General features: G+C 39.0%; 1 protein-coding gene across 4 annotated transcripts in view; it reads left to right on the top strand.

Annotated features, from left to right (window-relative positions):
- ap3b1a (adaptor related protein complex 3 subunit beta 1a) overlaps positions 1-22,678 on the top strand; it is a 257,978-nt gene that overhangs the window by 133,276 nt on the left and 102,024 nt on the right. For 3 of the 4 annotated variants that reach the window (XM_080189334.1, XM_080189335.1, XM_080189337.1), the window contains exons 16-20: positions 202-388; positions 5,118-5,248; positions 7,699-7,801; positions 8,870-8,978; positions 11,652-11,805. In XM_080189334.1, the coding sequence (XP_080045460.1) occupies positions 202-388; positions 5,118-5,248; positions 7,699-7,801; positions 8,870-8,978; positions 11,652-11,805 (684 nt within the window). The remainder of the gene's footprint in view (positions 1-201; positions 389-5,117; positions 5,249-7,698; positions 7,802-8,869; positions 8,979-11,651; positions 11,806-22,678) is intronic. The other variant, XM_080189336.1, reaches the window with a different exon arrangement.

Here is a 22,678-nt window from a genome sequence, read left to right as displayed (position 1 = left end):
CAGCATTCACCTACTCAGCACAGATGAGGACATGTGTCTTAGCTAAAATTTCATTTGCTGCCTTTGGAATGTGTATTCCCAAGGGAGCCACATTCGTTGGTCATGACCATTCATTTTTATTACAGCTCTGAATATGTTTATTCAGAGTTATCAATAATCATAAATAACATGTATTATTTTCTTGTTTTGTTTTGCCAACAGACAAAATTGCTTATGCAGTACATATTAAATGTAGCCAAGTATGATCAGAACTATGACATTAGAGATCGTACAAGATTTATCAAGCAGCTGATAGTTCCAAATGAGAAGAGTGGAGCTTTAAGCAAGTATGCTAAGAAAATATTCCTTGTTCAAAAGCCAGCACCAGTCCTCGAATCTCCATTTAAAGGTACTTTATAACAATATCATTTTATTTCAAGCTCGGGTTTTGTGCGAGCAAATTGATGAGATTGGGTTGTTATGCAATATTAAGGGAAAACACTTCCATTATCATTATCTCACAAATACAAGGGAATCCAAAAAAGTTGCTGTTTTTGCACTGTGTGTATAGATGTATATGTCGGCAGGCTATTGACGATTGGTGAGCAGTGTTGCTGAGCCAGGTTTATGTTTCCAATGTGGACATGCTATTTTATTGAAGTTGTTTATTTATATACTTCTGAGAAATTGCAATGTCAAACTTACCGTGGTAACGGCATAATAAAAGCAGGAGACTTAATCCTTATGAGATGCTTAAAGGTAAGTTGCATCGTATATTTGGATGTTAGTCAGAGAACAATTTTTTCTACCATAAACAACGTGAAAGTTTCCTTCTTAATTTTCAGTTTATATATTCCATTTCTTGTACAAGGTGAGTTTGTGTTAATGAGGTACTTTAGCCAATTTGACTTTCCAGGGAACCAATTCTACCTGTTCTGTTTACAACACTTAACTTCTTTTCAAACCACTCTGCCTGACAACTTGACACATTTGTTGCTTAAAGGAATACTGATGTCCATCTTGAATATTCATTTAATCATTTTTAACTGTCGCCATCTTACCTTTTATCTGGAAGTTTTTGATTTGTGTTTGGTTTCGGTAGCCCATGAACTACCACGTAACTCTGTGATCCCATGAGACTGAAGAATAGTTTATCAACGCATTACTCTTCCCTTCGACACCAATGCACAGCATCATCATCACTCCAATGTGCTCCTTTTAAGTCTTGCAGCGAGGCCTCAATGCTGGGTTCTTCTGCCAGTATGTAACTTCAGCATAATCTCTCAAAACCAACAAATCTGGTAATGTAATGCTTTACCATTTTCCTCCATTACCCTGATTACGTTTGCTAATCCACCCCCATTTGAATAAGAAACTCATGATGTTAACCTGAAATTTGTTTGGGTGCGATACTGGCTCTGGGTGTCACCAGTATACACTTTGTGTACCAAAATTCTCCAGTAATGAAGTTATTATATCAGCGAGCATAGTTGTGGTATCCCAGTGGTCAAAGTAAATATCCATTGGGATGTGACTCAACCTTGGCTTGGAGATGTTTAAAATAGGTGCTTGGAAGTTGAACTGATGGCCAGGGCCAAGCATAGATTTATCTGAGGGCAGTTTTCATACCTGTCTGATTAGTTAATTAAATGGAGCAATAACCCACACCAAACATTGTTGTGTGATTATATAAATAAAAGACTCCAGAGCCTCTTAGACTTCAATTGCTATAACAGTCCATAACTGCAGTGTTATTTCTGATTTATCCCTTGAATTTTCATGAGATGTAAATGTGCAACTGCATTTGTACCAATCTATATTTAAATATTAAGATGGTAGGATAGTAGTTGGAGGCAATTCATTTTTGGTGCCTTTTTCCATTGTGTCACTGAGCCAAGACTGTGTCAGAACTGTGCCACGAAACAATAAGAGAAAGATCTAATGGGCGAAACAAAATTATTTCTTCACTTAAATAATGAACTGCAATTATTGTGATTTTTGCTAACACCATATTCTGCCATGATCTGAGTGACTGTGGTGATCATATTGGCGAGCTTGATTTTGCTGCTGATTTTAAATGCAGAAACACAGTTGTGATAATTAACTTTTCAACTTTTTCAAGTAAGGAACATCTCAAGTCTGAGGAAATGATGGTGCAGAGAACTTAATGGAATCAGTGATGTATGTCGTCATTTCCAAAAATCTCTGCACTGTAACAATGACCCACGTTTTGTGGTTAAATGGCATAGCATTGGTGCTTGCTAATGTCCACAAAGATCTAGTGATCGCTGTGGTGTGGATTTCACTTTCGCTGACGATTTAATTTCATTCTGGTGCCAGCTGTCATGTTTTCTGGCATGTAGTCACTATGACATCATAAAGCAGGATAAACAACCAATTACATTTAAGAGTTCTCACAGACAGCAATTCAGGAAATAATTTTTAAAACTTTACGGAAAGTAAAATAATGATTGAGACGTGCAGATGGGATTAAACTAGAAGATGAAATATCTCAATCTTTTTAAACAAAATATTTTTTAAATCTTTTCTTAAAAAATATTGACATCCACAATATGTTTGTTTTCATAGTCAGAGAGGTTGTTCAGGATTAATCATGACTGAAAATGTCATTTAATAACCCAGATACACCACATCCAATAAGGTATAACTCTTTGAATCAATTCAATAGCAAGAATAATAACATTTGTGCAAGTTTGATAACTGATTTCTAATTGATTTCCAGCTGCAGTGACTTCAACAGTGCATCTTGTCAAAAATTGGGAGTAACTGACAACAACTCTTGGGTCTTTGGATTTAATGACACAAGTGTGGCAGCCAGGTGTTGCTATTGGTTTCACAATGATGGCGTATACAGCAGTGCTGGCAAATACAATTTTGCCATCATTTTGTCTTGCTTTTTTATGGGATGTGATTATCACCAGCATTTGTTACTCATGTCTAATCTTCCTTGAGAAGATGATACTGAGCTGCCTTGAACCCCAACAGTGCACCTTGAGTGTGAGGTTATTTATGAAGGCCCACTTTCTCAACCTTGCCCCTGAGATGTGGCAATCCTCAAGTTAAGCTACCACCAGTCAGCTCTCCCCACCCACACACAGCTCCCCCCTCCAATAAAGGGGTTCCAGGATTTTGAGCCAGAGACAATAATTTAAATAAATTAGTTTAAATAAATTTCAATATAATTCAAGATTCTCCTTTTGCTAAATTATCCCCCCTCGCTAGATTTTTGTATTTCTCAGACATGAACCTACCGTGGGGATCTCCCAGAGGCACAAAAGTCACTACACCCCAGGGGAAGGCGGAGGAGGGAATGTGATACACAGGGACATGCAAGTGATGGGGTTGCTGGCGATGATCCGGGGAGGGGAACTGTTACAGGCCATGATCAGGGTGGTTGGGTGCCGTGATGATCGAGAGGCAGGGGGTCCGACACTTATCGGGGGTCCAGAAGTTACAGATACCCTCAGGGGGCGGGGAGGGGGATTAATTTTTCATCCAGTGATCATGGCACCCCGATCTCGATGGAGCCCGTTCCTGGTTCATAGAATCTCCACCTCGCCAGAGTGAAACTCTGCAAACCACACCCTCTCTTTGTTGCAGTTAAAATGACAAGATCTGGAGAGAAAATGGGCCATTGGAGAGCTCCACTGCACTTTTCTCACTAGAACTGACGCTCTCAATTCTCGATTTTGCCCATAGCGTTAAATCAGTTCAGCATTGTTCCAATCTTAACAGCTCATTCTTTAACATTAATGCAATGTATTGCTAAACTGTAAATAAGAACACTTAAATATACTGATAATCTAAATGTGCATGAGTAAATTGGGGGTATTATCTTTGCCTTATGTTCTATCATCTTCAAAGATGAAGACTTTTTTGTGAAGGCACATCTACACGAAGTGATTTTAAAAAATGATTCTTTGGTTTTTCTGCGCATGTGATAAGTTTCACTTGGCCATTAGGACAAGTGAAAGGACTCCAAGAAATTTAGACCTTGTCTCTATTTTTCATTGTAATAGAAATACCGAGACAAACAGTAGTAATTCAGTGGTGTTTCCCCACAAACTCTCATTCCCTGCTTTCAATATTTTACCCCACGTTTTCCACGACCTTAACAACAACTTCCCATCATTACCCCACTCCCAAGAGTTTCTACATTGCAATTCCTGCAGCTAGCCTGCCTTCATGTCCGCTGCCTTCCTCCTCTCTGTCCCAGGCAACAAAGTTAAATTGATGTTTAATAGTAATTAACACCACGGATTTACAATTTCCACCCAATTATGCACATAATTATGGAATTAAAGTGCAGATATCTCTCAGTCCTGCGATACTTGATAATGGCGCAGTTTGACTTTGAATCACAGTAAATCATTGAACCCAATCATAGATTGTACATTATATGGGGTTTAATAGCATATGCTCCAATTTACTTTGTACAATGCCTTATAAAAATCCACTACTCCTTATTTTCTTCAATTGTGTTTTTTTTTTCCTCAGTTGTATTTTCTTTATAATTGTCCTCCTAAATGACAATATCAGCATCCTCTGAATTTGGGTCATCTTATCGACATTCAAATGTCGATAGCCCTATATCAAACTAAAATGAAGAGGATTCTGTGTGTTTATATTTTGAAGTTTGCCTTCAGTTCTCCAATTTTATATGGATTCTATCTTTAAAAACTGAAAACTATTGCAAAGAAGTGTTTTGGCATTAATGCATTTCCATTTATATTGCTGTTAAGTACAAAAGGAAAACGGGAAACTGTTCGGTTGGTACCAAAACAGTATTAAAATTCTGAATGAGTTTTGTAGCAAGACATGTATACGGATTGTTTAACTGTGCTGTCATTCTTAATATTCACACTAAAGTAATTTTTAGAGGAGCTGCATTTCACAGCAACACCTCCAAACACACTGAATGATTAGCTTTTTTATTGACCATTATAGGTGAGATTATTGTAATCTATGGTCTGAAATCAGTTTTCTGACCTATGAGGAATCATCTCTCGTTTTTATTTATACTGTGACATTTGAGATAATTCATTACCAATTATCATTGGGGCTGATTAAGACTCTGTGACATAAAGCCATTTTTTTCCTTTTTTCTTATTCAACAGATAGGGATCGTTTCCAACTGAGCACATTGTCGCACACGCTTAATACCAAAGCAAGCGGGTATCTCGAGCTTCCAGACTGGCCGCAGACGGCCCCTGACCCTTCCGTCCGGAATGTGGAAGTCGTTCAGCCAGTATGAAATTTTACTTTACCAAATGGTTTCTGGCCAGATTTTGTAAATGGGAGGGAGACAAAGAAATGGCATAGAACAGAAAATTTTCTTTATTTGGTAACAAAATGTCCATGGAAATAAGCTTGTGTGTGTGCAGCGTATAACCTTAATAACGTAAATACATAAACTCGCCTTAATCCATGTTAAGTGATGCCTTTCAATGGGCAACAGGGAATCCAGATGGCTCATCTACTTTAGCTTCTGTAGAGCTCTCTAAATGTAGGCCCTTTTAACATCCCTGTCACCTTCCCATCGTGTTCTCTCCCTAAGATCCATCTGTCCAAATGTGCAGTATGCAACTAGGATTCAGCTCACTGTGGAATCTCAGAATTGTTACAATGCAGGAGGAGGCCATTTGGCCTATTATGTCTGCACCAGCTCTCTGAAATGATATTTTCTCTCACGCCATTCTCCTGCTTTCTCCCCATATTGTTTCTCTCACTCAATGTAGAGGAGTTAGAAGTTGGAAAAGTGCAACAAAATGTTCTTGGGTAATGAAATGTATATAGTCGGGCTTTTCTTGAAATTTAATATTTCATACAATGTATAAGAACATAAGAACATAAGAAATAGGAGCAGGAGTAGGCCATCTAGCCCTTCGAGCCTGCCCTGCCATTCAATAAGATCATGGCTGATCTGAAGTGGATCAGTTCCACTTTCCCGCTTTCTCCCCATAACCCTTAATCCCCTTGCCTACCAAAAACCTATCTACCCGCGTCTTAAATATATTTAGCGAGGCAGCCTCCACCACTTCAACAGGCAGAGAATTCCAGAGATTCACCACCCTTTGAGTGAAGAAGTTCCCCCTCAACACTGTTCTAAACTGCCCCCCCCCCGCCCCCCCATCTTGAAGCTGTGCCCTCTTGTCCTGCTGTCCTTTCTGAGTGGGAAGAACCTCTCCACCTCCACCCTATCCATCCCTTTCATCATCTTATACGTCTCAATAAGATCCCCCCTCATCCTTCTAAACTCTAACGAGTACAAGCCCAGTTTATTCAGCCTCTCTTCATAGCTCAACCCCCTCAACGCCGGTATCAGCCTAGTGAACCTCCTCTGCACTCTCTCCAAGGCCAAAATATCCTTGTGTAAGTGCGGCAACCAAAACTGCACACTACTCCAGCTGCGGCCTCACCAGAGCCCTGTACAGTTGCAGCAAGACCTCCCTACTTTTATATTCAATCCCCCTCGCTATGAAGGCCATAGATTATAGATATAGATATAGGTATAGATTAAATTGTGGTAAAATGTATCCATATCCTTGATGGATATGTGGTTAAAGATGATTTTCCTTGAGAATTTGATTGAGTTGCATTTGTTTTGCTGGTTATCCAATAAACCACTTGCTGTATGCAAGCGAGATTAGGGGTGTCGTGCTGATGCCTCCACGGTAATGATCTAAGAGAACTGCATTCATTGTAGTTAGCTGAATTACACACACAACATGAAATAAGAACAGAATAGGCCATACGGTCTGCTCTCCTATTCAGTATAATTATGGCTTATCTTATGCCTCAACTAATTTTATTATATATCTATCCCCATGAATCTTCATTTTTGTAAGTTTTGGTTTATTATTTTATCTTTTGCTAAAAGCAATTTACCTGAAAATCTCTCAGCTCAAACATTTTATTTAGTCATTTACTACTTGCTGCTCAGTCATGTCATCTTACCATTTATATGCTCTTTGCTATGTGGAATTGTAGTAGAACAAGGTCCGTGCACATTCTGTGAAGTGCTTCTGAATTTTGGAAATTAAAATTGCTGTGACACATACTGTTCTGCTTTTGAAGGATTGACTAATGGTCCATTCTAAAGTCACTATTTTTCCTACTTTTTGCTTCACCTTTACTGTCCTAACACACTAACTCTTGCTGAGGTATCAGTCATCATGTGCCTCTTCACTGAAGTGACCATTATTGCAGTATGAGTTTTGACAGTGATTTTATTATTGTCACATGTATTAACATACAGTGAAAAGTCTTGTTTCTTGCGTGCTATACAGACAAAGCATACCGTTCATAGAGAAGGGAATGAAAGTGTGTTATTAGCTATTGAAATAAGAAAGAAACTGAACTCCTTCTCATCTGATGTTCAGATATATTTATTTCTAGAAGTTGCAGTTAGGAGCAGTAATCTTAGTTTAATTTATTGCTTTCCATCTCCAGCGACAGTTATTGGATAGTGGTTAGCAGCAGGGAAATCTGATTAGTCTTTGTTTCCTTTTCTTCCTACCCTGGACTCCATTCCTGCCTGCCTACCATCTCTTCCATTTTCTTTGCCTCCTCACCCTCTCTCATCACCCCATCTCCTTTACTTTTTTCTCTCTCATTTTTGGTCATTTTAACTACTTCTGGTACATTTTTGGAAATTTTTCTTTGTTTAAAATCTGAACTGTTTTTGTTTGTTCACAGGTTAAGGAACAGGTGGCACCACTAGGTAAACTAAAAGTAAAGAAAGACAATTTGAGGGATAAGTTTTACTCTGACTCTGAGGAGCAGGAAGAATCCAATAAAGGTGAGTGCATGCTGGGAGAGATTGGACACAGATTTATGATGCAAATAAATACTTTTCATCATTTAATCCACATGTTATTGTCGTCCATGGAATGTGGATTTTTTTATCTCTGCGTGAGATCATTCCTTTGAAGATGCTTTCGTGCAAGTCTCCAGAGTTTAAAATTCAAAGCAGATATATCTGTCACCATCAACCTGCGCCTCTATTTGACCATGGAAACGCTCTCAGCACCTCTGCCTTCACAATGGTGAACAAATGCTGGTCCAATAAAATGTAAAATATCCTTTAATAAACTTGTAAGAACACAGTAAGTAAAGCAGCCTCGGTATATTTGACTAAGCAACTGATATTGAGTTCTGCTTTTGATCTTTGCTTCAAGCGACCTTGTGTCCGGCTCTGACCTATACCTCACTACAATATCAACTGATTATCATAATGGGTTTTAAACCCAGTGCAAAATTGTCCTGTTTTAATCTATACCATAGTAAGTGTGTTTGGGCATGAAGTTTGTCAAAATTGTTGTAAAGATTATTACACAGTGGTTAGCACTGCTGCCTAACAGTGCCAGGGACCTATATTCAAATCTGGCCTTGGGTGACTGTCTGTATGCATGTTCTTCTCTCTATATCTATGTGGGCTTCCTCCGGGTGCTCCAGTTTTCTCTCACAGTCCAAAGATCTGCGGGTTAGGTAGATTGGTCCTTGGTGTCCCAGGTTAGGGGGATTGGCAGGATAACTGTGTGGAGTTACAGGGTTGGAGCCTGGGTGTGATGCTCTTTTGGAGGAATGGTGCAGATGCAATGGGCCAAATGGTTTGCTTCTGCACTCGAGAGATTCTATGATTCTATTCCATAATATCATCTGTGGCGACCTCCTTTCTTTTGATTTTCATTTGTATTTATATTTGGTTACTTTCTCAAACATTGGGGCTATTACTGTAGTAAACACCAAAATGTTAATTTTAATTGAGCTTGAGTCAATGAAATAATTTAGCCAATGGTGAATTTAGTCGTAAATTTGATATGACAAGGAACAAAATAGCGTTAAACCTCGTATTATTCAATCTCAGGTAGTGAATCTAGCAGCGGAAGTGACAGCAAGAGTGAAGACAGTAGTTCAAGTTCAAGTGAAGAGTCAAGTGACAGTGAATCTGAAAAAGAGGAAAAGAACAAAGATAGGTAAATATAACACCCCAGAATTGTTCTAGAACTTGAAGCAGTGGCCTGCATTGAAGCAGGATAAATTCATAACTAAGCTGCAGAAATATCAGCCCAGATCTACCAGTCGGCTTCGGAGAGGGTACACCTGGTGCTAATTGTGATTTAATCTGCTCATTTTCCATTGTATGCCAGAGCTTTTGCACCTACCGATGCCAACTCCAGCAGGGATGTGGGGCCGAACCGAGTCAGGTGACCAATTGTCGAGTGTAATTCTACTGCAGCCCCGTCCTGTTATAAACTGGAAAAACTTGTAGTTATCCTCACATCAGCTTGTGATCAAATTCTCAACAACTTATATGAAAACTGTTGTGTTTTGAGATACAAGGGTGTAGGAATGGTTGAAATCAGAGTGGTAATTGCACTCCCCAGAGCAGGATAGTTTGTAATAATTCATGAGTGAATCGCAAATGGGAAACCAAATAATGATGTCTTTGATCTAGAATTTCTGTAACTTTTGTAGTGGAAGGTATTGAAATATCAAAAATATGTATTATTCTTCCAGCTTAGTTTATAGTTGCGGGAAAAGGTCCATTAAATTTGAAACATTCCCAGCCTGGAGTTTACATGTGAAGATCACAAGACCGGGATATTTTAAACATGAATGGGGTTCCATCTGATTGGGAGGCAGCACCTTTAAGTAGATAATTTAGCTTCCATTAGAACTGAAATTTATGTTATAATTTAATCTTCATGGGTTTTCTTTTTCCCTCATTATACTGATGGCATTTATTATGTCATTGTTTCACATGATAAAAAGTACATATTACTAATTTGAAAATCCAGAATCTTATTTGACAGGTTACACTCTTGCCTGTCGGTGATTGCAGAGATGGTTGCCCTTTCATGCGTAGATTGCTGCTGATGCTGTTGATGTGTGCAGCTTGGCTTTTTTGTAGCTGACAGCACTGATTGGGGTATAGCACGCACTCTGCTCTTTTTATTATAGACAGTAATTAAGGCAGCTCGCCCTGCCACTTCATAACAAATACAGCATAATGCCCTAATTATAACTTTATTAATTTAAGTCAGGATTTAATGATTTTAAAAGTGATTTATATTGTTTTTCCTGTTTGGAACAAATGAAATCTGTAGTTTAAATTAATGCTGGCTTTTCATTTCTGCCAAAGTTAAAAAGCTAGTTACCAATAAATTCTGTTCATTAGATTAGCATTGGAAATTATCTGTAGTAAGGTAAACATCCATTAATCCTCAAAAGGGCAGAGGAAATGTAGCAATTTTCCACCTTACTGAATCAAAAATTTGAAAAATGTGTACTTTTCTGATGATGAAGAGCTAATGGTGTTTCCAGGTCTCCCCCAACTGAATCTAGGAGAACTTAGTACGGATTGTGCTGTCTCACAGCAGTCACAATGGAGAGATTTTCACTGGTATTTGATCAGATATTCATGTGCTCCGGCCTCCACCCCTCCAATACATCAATAAATGACAAAGCTTCTCTTTGTACCCATTCAGACTTCTCATAAGCAGGTACCAGGTGCTCTCTCAACTAGGTCTACAGCCATAATTGTATACGAGGTGGATCGACAGGATCGATAAGACAGCACTTAACTGAATTCACTTACTTGTGTCCTCTGGTTTTTCAAGGAAGTTTGCACATGCATGTTAAATTGGCATGAAAAAGCGAAGATGAGGTGATTTTGGGGGCTTAATGGCATAAGTGAATTATAAGAGATTTCACTGCAGAGGATGGCAGAGTGGTTAGCACTGCTGCATCACAGTGGCAGGGACCTGGATTCAATTTGGCCGTGGGAGACTGTCTGTTTAGAATTTGCATGTACTCCCTCCCCTCACCCCACCACCATGTTTGTATGGGTTTCCTCCAGGTGTTCCACAGCCGAAAGATGTGAAGATTAAGTGGATTGACCATGCTAAATTGCCCCTCAGTGTCAGGGAGATTAGGAAGGTAAATGGGGTTACAGGGATCGGGCCTGGTTGGGATTGTTGTTGGCGCAAGCTCGATGGGCTAAATGGCCTCCTGCACTGTTGATTCCATGAGTAAATGTGAAGTAAACAGCTAAGTTAATATTTCAAAATGATACTATTTGCCAGAATGCTGCTTTGATCTACTCTGGACACTCCCTGTAGCCTTTTATGTCTCTGTTCTGAGGATTGATTTTATTCCTCTTTAGCAGCTATTTGTGTAGGAATTTCTAACTTGTCACCTTCTCTGTGCAGAATCTTTTCAAATTTTTAACACTACTACTGGTTACCCTGAAGTTAGGCCCTCGTACAAATACCTTGCAGATCAATAAAATCTATCAGCTTGAACTCTCTCAGAACCTTCATAACATTAGAAATTATCAGGTCGTTGCTTAATCTTCTCGGCTATCATGATCAAATCTTTGTCTGTTTGACTTGGGTTTGAAATATAGAAATAGTTATCAGTTTCAGACAGAGAATCGTGATTTCATACGTATGGAGTATTTACATCTTGTGAATAAGAAAAATTGTAACTTTGTACTTTTGTTGATGTGCTATTATTTTGAAAAATTTTGCTCTCAAAATGAATCATTTGACTTGAGCCTGCCTTGAATGTTTTAAGCTGAACGGGGTGGGATATCAAATTATTTAGTGATGCAGTTTTCAACTATGCTGTTCTTTAATCTTCAGTGAAAATAGTGATTCGGAGAATAACCAGGCCAATAGCAAATCCAAAAAGCTGAGTTCTGCAACTTCCTCTGACTCAGAGGAAAGTTCATCTGAAGACAGTTCAGAATCTGAATCTGAGAGTGACTCCGAACCAGACAGCAGAGTAAAACAAAAGGTAACCTTCAGTAATTTTCACTTATTACTCAAGTAGTCTGGAATGTGTTTTTTTTTATTAAACATTATAGAAGTGATTATTTGCAATGTTGCAGAAAGGCGTTGATTCATAACAAGTCAACATCTATTTTTATTTGTTTCTAATGAATAAAATTGATTTGTATCAATATGCAATGTTAGATCACTATGTTTCATGGTTACTTGCAAACAAATATCTTGCGCCTTTTAGAATTTAGGTTATGTAGTCTGGAATGTACGTGGGCTTGAACTTGGAGGAATTTCAGGTAGACATTGTCCAAACTCTGATCTCCTATCAGAGCACTGACTTCCTGTTGAGACATTAAGTGATCTGTGATTTTCAGAATAAATCTGCTTAAATTTAAGTTTCTTATCCCATCTATCCAACCCTTCAAGCACCACCAGTCCCACATATGTTAGTCTGTGGATCATGTATTGGACTTATCAGCATTCTCAGAACTCATCATTACCAGAGCAAGTCGCCCTTGATACCAAGGGACTGCCTAAGAAGACTTAAATTTGAATGTTACTCAGCCAAACAGCCTAGCAATTATATTGCATCTACCAATTTCCTTTTATCCTTTTTATTTTGCAATAAGTGTTTCTTTCCATAAGTTTTATGTGGCTGTATGTTCAGAGAACTATGAAGAAACATGTTTTAATTTTTGTAACATAGGAGAGGGCATGATAGTGGTTGTGACTGGAGCAGGGGATTCCACTTGCTCTATCAAGCAAGAAATAATGTGACTTGAAAGATGGTGTAATGGGTGATTTTAATCTTCATATAGGTTGGACAAATCAAATTGGAAAATAGCCTTAGTTCGTAGAATGTATGCACAATTTCTTAAAACAGTATGTTCTGGAAATAGCCAGGCAACAGGCTATTTTTGACCTAATGTGTAATGAGGCAGAATCAATTAGTCTTATAATAGAGTTCCCTAGGCAACAGTGATCGAAGTATGATAGAATTTTATATTCAGTTTGAGGGTAAGAAACAGATTTGACTACAGTGGGCTGGAAGCAATGGCAAACGTTTGAGGAGACGTTTCCAAGCTCTCAACCAAGATGCATTTGTAGAAAAGTAAAGGCTCCAAGAAAAATGCATCATTGTGGCAAACTGAGGAAGTTAAAGATGGTATTAAATTGACAGAAAAGGTGTACAATGCTACAAAGATTAGTTGTAGGCCAGCAGATTTTAGAAAACAGCAAAGGATGACGAAGAAGAAAAAATGTGAGAAATTAGAATGTGAGAATAAATGAGCAAAAAGCTGAAAAACAGGCTGTAAAGATCTTCCAAGATAATGTAGGAAGAAGGAAGTTGTTTAAGGGAGTGCTAATCCTTTTAGAGGGTGACACGATGGAATTAATAATGGGGATATAATGAGGCTTTGAACAAGTATTTTGGAAAAAGATGCAAACAAAAATTTCAACAATAATAGAAAATCAAGGGCAAAATGGGAAAGGGGAAGTTTAAACAATCATTATCTCTGGACTAAAAGTACTTGGAAAACTATTGGCCTCAGTCGTGACAAAACCCTTGGACATACTGGTCTAAATTCCAGTGACTTAATGTGACTGCAGGGATAGTGGGTGAAATCTTACCAAAAAAATGGCAGTGTTGTTTCTGACGAGAAAACTAGTATGAAACTGGTTGGCTTTCTCCCCAAATTCTACCACACTGTGCCAAAAAAATCAAGGAGGTTTGATATACACCATCATAGAGGCAGCAGGAGTTCAATATGCTGGCAAAATCCCACTGCTCAGAGATCAGAGCACCATCTTTAAAGGGTGACCCGAGCAGAACAAGAATAAACCTACCCCAATCCCACCCCTGAGGCCTCGGGCTGCCCTCCTCATCCCCGATCGGAATGAGCGTTCACCCTGACCCCACCCCCAGTTTTTGAAACCTGTTGTAAACTGCACCAACATCAATTTGAAGATCTAGTGAGGGGTCAAGATAGTAATAATAATATTTAAATACATGTGGGTGTGCATTTGATGACATTGCTGATGAGAGCGGGAAAGATCAGAAGTCTGATTCTTGCTGGTGAGAACTGCAGCTTCCGGATCTCGAGCACTCTCCGGCCACCTTGCAGGTGGCAAATCTGAGCTCAAAACTTCAGTGTTTGTAATCTTCCAAAATTCACCAAGTATTGGAAAGGTCCCAGTGGATTGAAAAACCACAAATGTAACATCTCTAACCCAGAAAGGAGGGAAATAGGACACTATAGGCTGGTTGACCTGACATCTATCATAGAGAAAATGCTAGAATCCATTATTAAGTAGGTAGTGGCAGGACATTTTGAAAATCATAATACAATCAAGCAGTGTCAACATGGCTCTACAAAAGGGGAATTGTGTTTGACAGATTCATTAGAATTGTTTGAGGGGGTAACAAACAGGTGGCTAATAGGGAACCAATAGATGTAGTGTATTTGAATTTCTAAAAGCCGTTCAATATGGTGCCTCGTAAGTGGTCACCAACCAAAATAAGAATTCATGATGTTGAGGATAATAGCGTGGATAGAGGATTGGCTAACTAACAGAAAATGAGAAAGTGAGGATAAATGGGTCATTTTCAGGTTGGCAGACTATTGCTAGTGGAATGCCACAGAGGTTATAGTTGTTACCTCCACTATTTACAATCTTAGAAAAGGTACTGACTGTTTTAGTCAAAGGAGGTAAAGGAGGCAGAGTCTCCAAGAGTATAGAGATAGATTAAGCGAGTGGGCAAAGTTTTGGCAGACGGAGTATTATCTGGAGAAATGAGATTGTCCATTTTGCCAGGAAGAAATGAAAAGCAGATGAAATTTAAATGGAGAGAGTGGAAGACAATTCAGAGGATCTTAGATGAATCACAAAAGGTGATGCAGCAAATAATTAGGAATTCAAATAGGATGGTAGCCTTTTTTGCAAGGAAAATGGAGTATAAAAATGGGGAAGTTTTGCTACAAGCATGCAGTGTATTGTTGAGAACATACTGCAGCACTGTTTGTAGTTTTGGCCTCGCTTAAAGAGGGAAATACTTGTATTTGCAGACAGTTCAAAGTTGAATCTCAGGGTAAAGAGGGTAACTCCAGTTGATATATTTGGACAGAAAAATCCCAGATTCGAACCCAGGTGCAGCAGTTGGTAACTTTTACATTTTTTAACAAAGCATGGAGGAATAGAGTCAGAGGACTGCTAAATAGTTTTAACAAGAGATAAACATTTGGTAAACATGAGAATTTGGATTATTACACAAATCTTATGAGCTACACTGATTACAAAGTATATTTTAAGCTCAAACAGTCTCAGTAACGCAACGTATCTTTAAGCACACGAGATGGCTGTGGTTAAATACATATACTCTACCCTGAACCTCAAATGAAGGTCTGTAGATTTTTGCTCAGAATCCCCCCAGATGATTGTTACTTGAGAGTATCCAAACTCTACTCCTAAAAAAACAGGCTTTGAAATGCTTTCTAGTAGCAGTTTGCTTTCCAAAACACAGTCCAGATTTCCAAATGACACTTTTCAACAAAGCCTCTGCTCCGCTTTTAACAGCAAAACCATTTCAGGTTTTTGTAGGATTTCTTTGTCTTGACTGTTGTACAAACTGTTCACAATTGCTTTAATTTGTGATTCCCAGACTGTATTAAAATGGCATCAGAATTTACCCCTGAAGTTTGCAGGCCCATTTTAAATCTAAATACTGCAATTGCCTCGAATTCACAACAATTTGTTTACTCTTGCTTGAATTCTGCTGAACCATACCTTGGTCTCTGTTCTCTTAGCTTCAGTCGTCTTAGTCATTCTTTATGTTCTTTATTATCTAGATTGTACCTTGTTTCTTAAGAAGCCTGCATCTTTGCAACTCCTTTGTCCTATACAGCTTCTTCTGGCAGGGTTGAGAGAGGTTCATTCCTCAGTGTCCTATCTGCAACTGCAATATATCCAGCTAAAACCAAAACTTGCCCTTTTTTCCCTTAAAAAAGCATCTAGTTGCTAAGCAATACCCACAGGTTTATGTCTTTTATTTATTCTTCATGCTGTAGCCCTCTCAAAGCATAATAGAAACACACTTGGAAGTTAACCAGCCCTACACATACCAACAGCTTTGTCCAGCATGAATGTAACTCTTAAATTTTACCCTTCCAGGCATAGAAACTTTCATTTAAATCCACTTAAAACTATACCTTATTTCTAAGTTTTGCTAATGAAAATATGAATTGCTTAAATTCACATTTGTTTTTCTAATAATAGTGCGGAAAGATTGAGCAGATCGGGCCTATACTCATTGGACTTTAGAAGAATGTGAGGTGATCTTATTGAAAAGTGTAAGGTTCTGAGAAAATGCTTTTTGTGTAAAGGAATCTAATACTAGAGACCACACTTTTAAATAAGGAATCTCCCATTGCCACTATGACGAGGAATTTCTTCCCTCTGGGATAGAGCATTCCAAAGGTTAACAACCCTTTGTGCAATGGAGGCTGGATCATTGATTACATTTGAGGTTGAGTTAGACAGGTTTTTGATTAACAAGTTAAAGGATATGGGGACAGGCAGGAAAGTTGAGTTCAGGCCACAATCAGATTAGCCGTGATCTTACTGAGTGGTAGAACAGGCTCAAAGAGCCAAATGGCCGACCCTTGATCCTATTTCTTACATTCTTATGTAAACGTTGCATATTAAAGTTTCTTGTATTTAAAATGGGTGATAGTTGCATCATTTTTTAAAATCCAGTTACTTAGAAATTGGCAGTGTGATTGGCCAAATCAGCATGAGATTAGTACTTCACTAAATAAAATTACATTCAAAGAAAAATATAAATAAACTTTTTGAAGTAGTGTTATCAAAAATGTTGTTGAAGTATCATTTTCAACTTGTCAGTGGAATAAGTGTAGTAATGGCTGTATTTATGCTCCAACTTTGCTATCCACATAAAGGACAATTTTGCCTCAGACTGACATTGCAGTTACATTCTGAACTGAGTCTGCGATTGGGGCCCAACCTGACACACTACCGATTTGAAGCAGCCTCTCTGGGTGACGGAGGCTCACTCTGGATCCTTCAGAATCAGTTTGGGCCTTCACATCCAATTTACACTTGCAGGATTAAATGTTAGTCCAAAGCGGTTCCAGCTTTGCACTGCTACTAAACTTGTAGATCAGAATGTAAAGTCAGGGTTGACTCTAATTTTTGAATGGCATTGATTGATTTATTTAACTTCTATAATTGTGCAACATTTTGCAAGTGAAATGTTGGCAATCTGATCAAAAACCTATTTGAAGCAAAAAAATGTACTTGGGGAAAATCTCCAAACCAGTGAGTGAAATCTGGATATGACAAACAAGGTTTTTTTTTTGATTGCATAATAGGACATGATGGTACCATTGTTTGTAAAATATTCATCATGAAATTGTAGTTGTCGAGATGGGGGGTATTGTGACTGTTAATGTGCTACCTATTATTGAAATGATATAGAAATCTTGTTGAAATTTTCAAATTCAAGCACGTTGCTCTGGTGTATTGTGTGTCAAATGAAGGAAAGAGGAAATTGTTGGGGACTAACAATTAAATGCGTAATTTAACAAACCATGAGAGTGATGAAAATTGTCTGATCGTTCAGAGAAAAAAAAATAGGAGCAAGTTGGCTTCTTGGATGAATCTAATGCAGACACTGAGCTGTTAAGGGAGAAAAAACTGATCCATATTTTAAATATAAAGAAACAAATTGTCTATATCTTTCTGCCCGATTTGTTTTTAAGTGTGAACAAAATGGTATCAGTGGGAGATCTGTCAATGCATTTGGTTTGTCAATGATTGTGTATAAATGTGGGCAGAGTAAGAAATAAAATTTGCACAGTAAAATACGATTTCATTTACCTTCTCAGCAGCTCCATTGCTCGTGCTGTGGTGTGAAATTTTCATTTTACACAGTTTGCAGGCCGAGACTATGAATTATGCATTGAGCTGGAGAAATTCTCAATCTCCTGCTTTGTGCCACAAAAATGCATTTATCTAGGTTCCATCTCTATTACGAGGATGAATCTCAGATTCAGGAATATTTGATCGGATATGGTTTTAACTTCATTATTTGTTTCTGTTATTAAGCCTTTTCTGTGACGGTTACTTTGTCTGTCTGTCACAGGAGAATCTGGGTAGCTAGTGACTGAATTGTCATGAATTTTTCTTTTATAATAGAATTTTTATTATCCAAACTCAGGGAAATAGTTATATCTGACATTTTAGACAAATGCATTGGAAAAATACAAACCTGAGGCATTTAACATCCCACAAGGAGAGAGTGTCACTCTTTTTTGGGGGGGGGAGTAAAATAATTGGAAATATTTTTTAACTCGATTCATTTTTGTTAAATTTGTGAATCTATTACATCTTGTAATTCATTAATTGAAAGTAATTGTTATAAAATCATTTGTGGAATGTAACTTTCGTGGGAAAGTGAATATGTCGTAGGAGCGGAATTAGGCCATTCAGCCCCTCAAGTCTGTTCCATCATGCCATTAAATCATTGCTAATTGTACTTCAACTCCATTCTAAGTCAGTAAAGCCCATGGAAGCATTTACATTTGATTCAGGAAATAGTGAATTTAAGCCCTCTTCCAGAAACTTGAGCACAAAACCAAAGCTGATTCCTCAGTACAGTACTGAGGAAGTGCTGCACTGATTTGATTTGATTTATTATTGTCACATGTATACAGTGAAAAGTATTGTTTATTGCATGCTATACAGACAAAGCATACCATACACAGAAGGAAAGGAGAGGCTGCAGAATTAGTGTCACAGCCATAGCTGGAGTGTAGAGAAAGATCAACTTAATGCAAGGTAGGTCCATTCAAAAGACTGATGGCAGCAGGAAAGCCGCTGTTTTTGAGTCAAATCATCTCAGACTTTCGTAACTTTTTTCCGATGGAGGAAAGTAGAAGAGAAAATGTCCAGGGTCCGTGGGGTCCTTGAGTGTGCTGACTGCTTTTCTGAGACAGCAGGAAGTGTAGACAGTATCAATGGATGTTGGAGGTGCCATCTTTTGAGGACGACGTTTAGTGGAATCCTTGCCTGTCTTGTCGGGGTGGCTATGGAAGATTCCATGGCACTATTCTTAAAGTAGTAAGAAGTCTCACAACGCCAGGTTAAAATCCAACAGGACTTTAACCTGGTGTTGAGATTTCTTAGTGTGTTTACCCTGGTCAAATGCTGGCATCTCCACATCATGACTATTCTTAAAAGCAGAAGAGTTCTCACTGGACATCTAGGAACAAGAGTTATCTCATTGGCAGCTGCTGCTGTTTGTGGAACCTTGCTTTGTGAAAATTGGCAGCAGTGCCTTCATCGGAACATTGTGACCGTTCTTCAAAAAGTATTTGATTGGCTGTAAAAAAAAAATTGACATTTTGAGGTGTTTCTTTCTATTTACTGATGTTTATTCCAATTTTCTAACAAAACAATCCATTGATCTCCAAATTGAAAACTTCAGTTTATCCAGCGTCCACAGCCCATTGAGAGAGAGTTTCAAATGTTCACAACCCTTTCTCTGGAAAAAGTGCTTCCTGATTTCTTTTGCAAACGACGTGTCCCCATGTTCTGAATTCGCTCACCAAAGGATATAGTTTTTCTATAACTATTTATAGAATCCCCTCGTCGTTTAAAAGGCTGATTAGATCTCCCCTCAACTTCTCAATCTGAATGTATGCAAGCTAAGTTTGTGATTATTTAGCTCTTTGAGTCCTGATATAATTCTAACAAATCCGCTTCCAGGATCAACACATCTTTCCTGAGGTTTGATGCAGATTGAATGCAGGGCTCTATCCCTGGTCTATTGTGAGTGATCTGCTCTCATATGGTGTGTTACATGGAGCAGCACTATGATTAGCACTGCTGATTCAGAGTGCCAGGGACCCAGGTTCAATTCCATCTGTGTGGAGTTTGCACATTCTCCCTGTGTCTGCATGAGTTTGCTTCGGCCGCTCCAGTTTCTTCCCACTGTCCAACGATATGCAGGCTAGCTGGATTGGCCATGCTAAATTGCCCTTGGTGCTCAAAGATGTGTAGGTTAGATGGATTAGCCATGGGAAATGTGTGGGGTTACGGGGCTAGGGGTCGGGGGGAGAGGGCCTGGGTAAGATACTCTATCAGAGAGTTAGTGCAAACTCGATGGACCAAATGGCCTCTTGTGCACTGTAGGGATTCGGATTCCATAATTGAGTTTCATCCACAACCAAAGAGTTCAGGTCTTCATCCCTGGTCTGACCAGGCTCTGTAAACTGCCACATCACATCCCAACTTTTGAGCTCAAACCTCAGTGAGGTGAAACAGCAGACTTAGATATTGTATGTTTCTCCCTTTTTATATTTTAATGTTTTCCTCTTTGAGAGGCATTTATAGCAAAACCAATATTTTGAGTTGAGAGTCTTGCAGCTTTAACTGGGATGGCGATCTGTCAAGCTGCTTGTGCCATACTGCATAACGCCCATACTTGAAAACAGAAAGATGCAAGAATTTTTTTATGCTTTAAGTGACCAGGAAGCTGATGAATCAAAAAAAAACAAACCTGATAGAATGGGCATTATCTGAGACTTATTTTGAAAACCAGCAATTTAAGTGTATTGAGTATGAAATGTCTTTGCTGATTTGCTGAGTCCTGAATTCATCTCCTACTGACCGACTTCCTTGCGTCAGAATTTGTTAAATCAATTTTACTATTCTTTCATGTCACAATAAAATGATAGCATAACTTGGGCTCCATGCAACAGCAAACATAGCTGCCTGAATCAGCTGATCCTACAATGGCAATGAATGCCACTCAGTTCTGTTTTAGTACTGAATTGAAGCCAACAGTTAATATGCTTTGTGAAAGATTTAATTGCTTAAATGAAACATCACTGTATCGCTCTTGAACCTGAATTGGAGTGTGATAATTTGAGCATTTTTAAAATCAGGTTGCCAGGGTAATGCTGAGACCTGTGAAGGAGACAGGAATTAAAGCTTGCATCATTCAGCCCCTGACATGTGCCAATTGGTAGGTCTGCTACGAAACAAACCAGCCTAACCCATGTTTTTTAATTGTCTGGCATCTATCCACAAGGCATTGGGAAAGAGTCTGCAGGCATGAAAAAAAATTGGTTGACTCAAATTTCATGGTCAACAAAAGAATGTGTGAGAGATGCAGGTCAAGTGAACCCTTCAAATGAAACCAAGGCCAAAAACAATGAATTGTAGAAGAGGGGAAGTGAAGAGGAAAATGAGGATAAAAAGGGAACCCACTCCCACTCCAAAAAAATTTCCAGCATCTAAATAGGAAATCAGTAGTAATATGTGGGGTGGGACCAAATTGTGGCAATTCTGCAGTGCAGAAGGAGGCCTTTCAGCCCATTGAATCTGAATTGACAAAAATCCCACCCTACCTTTGTAACTCCATGTATTTACCCTGCTAGTCCCCTTGACATCAAGGGGCAATTTAGCAAGGCCAATTCACATAACCAGCACATGTTTGGAGTCAAAGGTGATGCTGCTTAGTTGCTCAGGGCAAGGGCAAATCAAGGCAATACGTAGTTTTTTGTATTGGGATCCTCATTAAAATATTGGAACAAGTAGATATGATGGAGGTAATGCATGGGATAAAAATTCAGAGGATATATTAGAAAGGCTGACGATGCTAGAATGGATAAGTTGCCTGATCTGGATAGCTTGCATCCCAACTTGCTAAATGAAGTGAGGGTGGAAATAGCAAGCTTAGCTTAATCTTCTAATCTTCCCTAGAAACTGGGCAGGTGCCGAGGATTGGAGAGTGGCAAATGTGATATCCTTATTCACGAACGTCTATAAAGACAGTCACTTTTGCTACAGTCAATCTGTTTTATATTGGTGATGGCTAAGGCTTCACAAGATAAAAGCAACAAGCACTTTGAGAGGTTTGAGTTATTTAAGGAGAACCAGTACAAATTTGTACAAGGTAGATCAAGCTTGTCTAATATAGCTGATTTTTTTTTTGATGTACCTGAGAAGGTGGATGTTATAGCATTACAAAAGTTAACAAAATTGGGGTTGATGGAGTAAGAGGGTCAGTGTCAGTTTAGATCAAAAAATGGTATAGAGATTGAAAATGGAAATTGAGTCATGCTAAGTGTTGTTTTTCAGATGAGAGAATGGTAGACAGAGAGTGGGGGTCAATGGGTGCTATTCAGATTGGCGGTTGGTGACTAGTGGAGTGCCCCAGGGGTCGGTGCTGGGGCCTCAGCTATTTACCATTTATATAGATGATCTGGAGGAGGGAACCGAGTGTATGGTGTCAAAATTTGCTGATGACACCAAGATTGGTGGAACGGCAAATTGCGTGGAGGGTGTGGAGAGTCTGCAGAAGGATCTAGATAGGCTGGGCAAATGGGCCAGGAACTGGCAAATGGAATTTAATGTTGGCAAGTGCGAGGTGGTCCACTTTGGTAGGAAGAATGGTAGGAAGGATTATTACTTACGTGGAGAAAAACTGTAGCAGGCGACAGTGCAGAGGGACCTCGGGGTCCTTGTGCATGAGTCGCAAAAACCCAGCTTGCAGGTGCAGCAGGTGGTCAGGAAGGCAAATGGGATGCTGGCCTTCATAGCGAGGGGGATTGAATATAAAAGTAGGGAGGTCTTGCTGCGGCTGTACAGGGCATTGGTGAGGCCGCAGCTGGAGTACTGTGTGCAGTTTTGGGCGCCGTACTTACGCAAGGATATTTTGGCCTTGGAGGGAGTGCAGAGGAGGTTTACTAGGCTGATGCCGGAGTTGAGGGGGTTGAGCTATGAGGAGAGGCTGAATAAACTAGGCTTGTACTCGTTAGAGTTTAGAAGAATGAGGGGAGATCTCATTGAGACGTATA

The sequence above is a fragment of the Carcharhinus amblyrhynchos genome, chromosome 5, assembly GCF_965287045.1.
Source record: "Carcharhinus amblyrhynchos chromosome 5, sCarAmb.v2.hapA, whole genome shotgun sequence".
Taxonomy (NCBI): Eukaryota; Metazoa; Chordata; class Chondrichthyes; order Carcharhiniformes; family Carcharhinidae; genus Carcharhinus; species Carcharhinus amblyrhynchos.
This window is presented reverse-complemented; position numbering and strand designations above follow the sequence as displayed.